Source organism: Bos javanicus, chromosome 15 (assembly GCF_032452875.1).
Source record: "Bos javanicus breed banteng chromosome 15, ARS-OSU_banteng_1.0, whole genome shotgun sequence".
Lineage (NCBI taxonomy): Eukaryota > Metazoa > Chordata > Mammalia > Artiodactyla > Bovidae > Bos > Bos javanicus.
The window spans coordinates 51,180,939-51,183,210 of record NC_083882.1 but is presented as its reverse complement, the minus strand read 5'-3'; the positions used below and the strand labels follow the sequence as shown (position 1 = coordinate 51,183,210).

General features: G+C 48.6%; 1 protein-coding gene across 1 annotated transcript; it reads left to right on the top strand.

Annotated features, from left to right (window-relative positions):
* The first annotated feature begins 205 nt into the window (after nucleotides 1-205).
* LOC133261386 (RNA polymerase II subunit A C-terminal domain phosphatase SSU72 like protein 5-like) lies at nucleotides 206-866 on the top strand. Its single transcript, XM_061439879.1, has one exon. The coding sequence runs from the start codon at nucleotides 282-284 to the stop codon at nucleotides 864-866; it is 585 nt and encodes a 194-aa protein (XP_061295863.1). The 5' UTR covers nucleotides 206-281.
* The last annotated feature ends 1,406 nt before the right edge of the window (nucleotides 867-2,272 follow it).

The following is a 2,272-nucleotide window of genomic DNA, read 5'->3' as shown; positions in this document are numbered from 1 at the left end:
AGCCACACTCTTTTGGAAAATAAGATTTTTAGGTGATAATCACCAGATTGTTCTGATGCCTGGACTGAGCCTCTGGTCAGAGCCCACTATTCAAATCCAATTACTCAAGAGTTAACCCAATTATCAATCAAAAGTTCCCCTCCCACCTGGGGTAGGTGACAATCTGTTCTTTGACACTAGATTAGTCTGAAGAACTTGACCTAGGCTGACTTCTCCCTGGGTTCTGCCCTTAAGAGACTCTAAGCCCATCCATCAGCCTGGAGTTCCAAGTGGCCAACATAATGTCATCCTCCACACTCAGGGTGGCTGTGGTCTGTATGAGCAACATGAACAGGAGCATGGAAGCCCACAGCATCCTCAAGAAGAAAGGATTCAACGTTAGGTCTTTTGGAGTGGGATCCCATGTGACACTGCCAGGACTGGCACCCAACCTCCCTGTGGTATATGATTTCTCCACCACATATGAGCAGATGTGCAAGGACCTTCTCTGCAAAAACAGAATGCACCACAAGAGCAATGGGGTGTTACAGATCTTGGGGAGAAATGAGAGAATCAAATCTGGCCCTGAAAGATTTCAAGAGTGCAGAGATCCCTTCGATGCCATCTTCACCTGCACTGAGAGAGTGTATAAAGTGGTGGTGAAAGATCTGTGTGCTAGAGAACAGAAGACCTGGCAGCCTGTGCATGTGATCAACGTGGAAATAGAGGACACCCTGGAGGCAGCCACACTTGGAGCTCTGATCATCTGTGAGCTCTGCCAGGGTCTCCAGCAGGAGGACGATATGCAAAGCAGTCTGCCTAAGCTGCTCCAGGCAGCGAAGAAGAAAACAGGCAAGAGCTTTCTGCGCACTATCTGCTTCTACTGAAGATCTTGGCTGGATTCATTTCCTTTGTTGGTAAGAACTTATGCCTGGACTTTTGGGCTAGCTGGTATTTTCTGTGAGAAGAGTCTTCAAAGCCATTTTAACTCAAAACCATCTGCATGATTTTTTTCAGGTATACCCCACCCAGGGAAGGAAGTGGAAGAGAACATCATTGCATGGCGCGCAACCGTGCATTGTTTTTGCTTTGGCTCTGTCTCTTCATCTTTCAGAGAAGGAAATGGCAACCCACTCGTATTCTTGCCTAGAGAATCCTGTGGACAGAGGAGCCTGTTGGGCTGCTGTCCATAGGGTCACAAAGAGTCGGACATGACTGAAGAGACTTAGCATGCATGCATGCACTGGAGAAGGAAATGGCAACCCACTCCAGTATTCTTGCCTGGACAATCCCAGGGACGGGCTGCCATCTATGGGGTCACACAGAGTCAGACACGACTGAAGTGACTTACCAGGAGCATTACTTACTTCATTCTTTCTGGAGTTATTTCTCCACTGATCTCCACTAGCATATTGGGTACCTACCGACCTGGGGAGTTCATCTTTTGGTCTATCTTTTTGCCTTTTCATACTGTTCATGGGGTTCTCAAGGCAAGAATACTGAAGTGGTTTGCCATTCCCTTTTCCAGTGGACCACATTTTGTCAGAGTTCTCTACCATGACCTATCCATCTTGGGTGGCCCCATATGGCAGGGCTCATAGTTTCATTGAGTTAGCCAAGGCTGTGGTCCATGTGATCAGTTTGATTAGTTTTACATGACTGTGGTTTCCATTCTGTCTGCCCTCTGATGGAGAAGGATAAGAGGCTTATGGAAGCTTCCTGTTGGGAGAGACTGACTGTGGGGGAAACTGGGTCTTGTTCTGTTGGGTGAGACCATGCTCAGTAAATCTTTAATCCAATTTTCTGTTGATGGGTGGGGCTATTTTCCCTCCCTGTTGTTTGACCTGAGATCAAACTATGGTGGAGGTAATGGAGATAATAGCAACCTCCTTCAAAAGGTCCCATGCACACACTGCCACACTCAGTGCTCCCGACTCTGCAGAGGGTCACAACTGATCCACACTTCCAGCAGAAACTCTTGGACACTCACAGGCAAGTCAGGGTCAGTCTCTGTGGGGTCATAGCTCCTTTCTCCTGGGTCCTGGTGCACACAAAGCTTTCTTTGTGCCCTCCAAGAGTCTGTTTGCCCAGTCCTGTGTAAGTTCTGGGGGCTCTATGTTGGGGTTAATGGCGACCTCCTCCAAGAGAGCTTATGCCATACCCAGGTCTGCTACACCCAGAGCCCCTGCCCCTGTGGCAGGCCACTGCAGGAGACAAACACTCAAAGGCAGGTCTGGCTCAGCCTCTGTGGGTTCTCCTGGTTGCACAAGGTTTTGTTTGAGCCCTCCAAGGA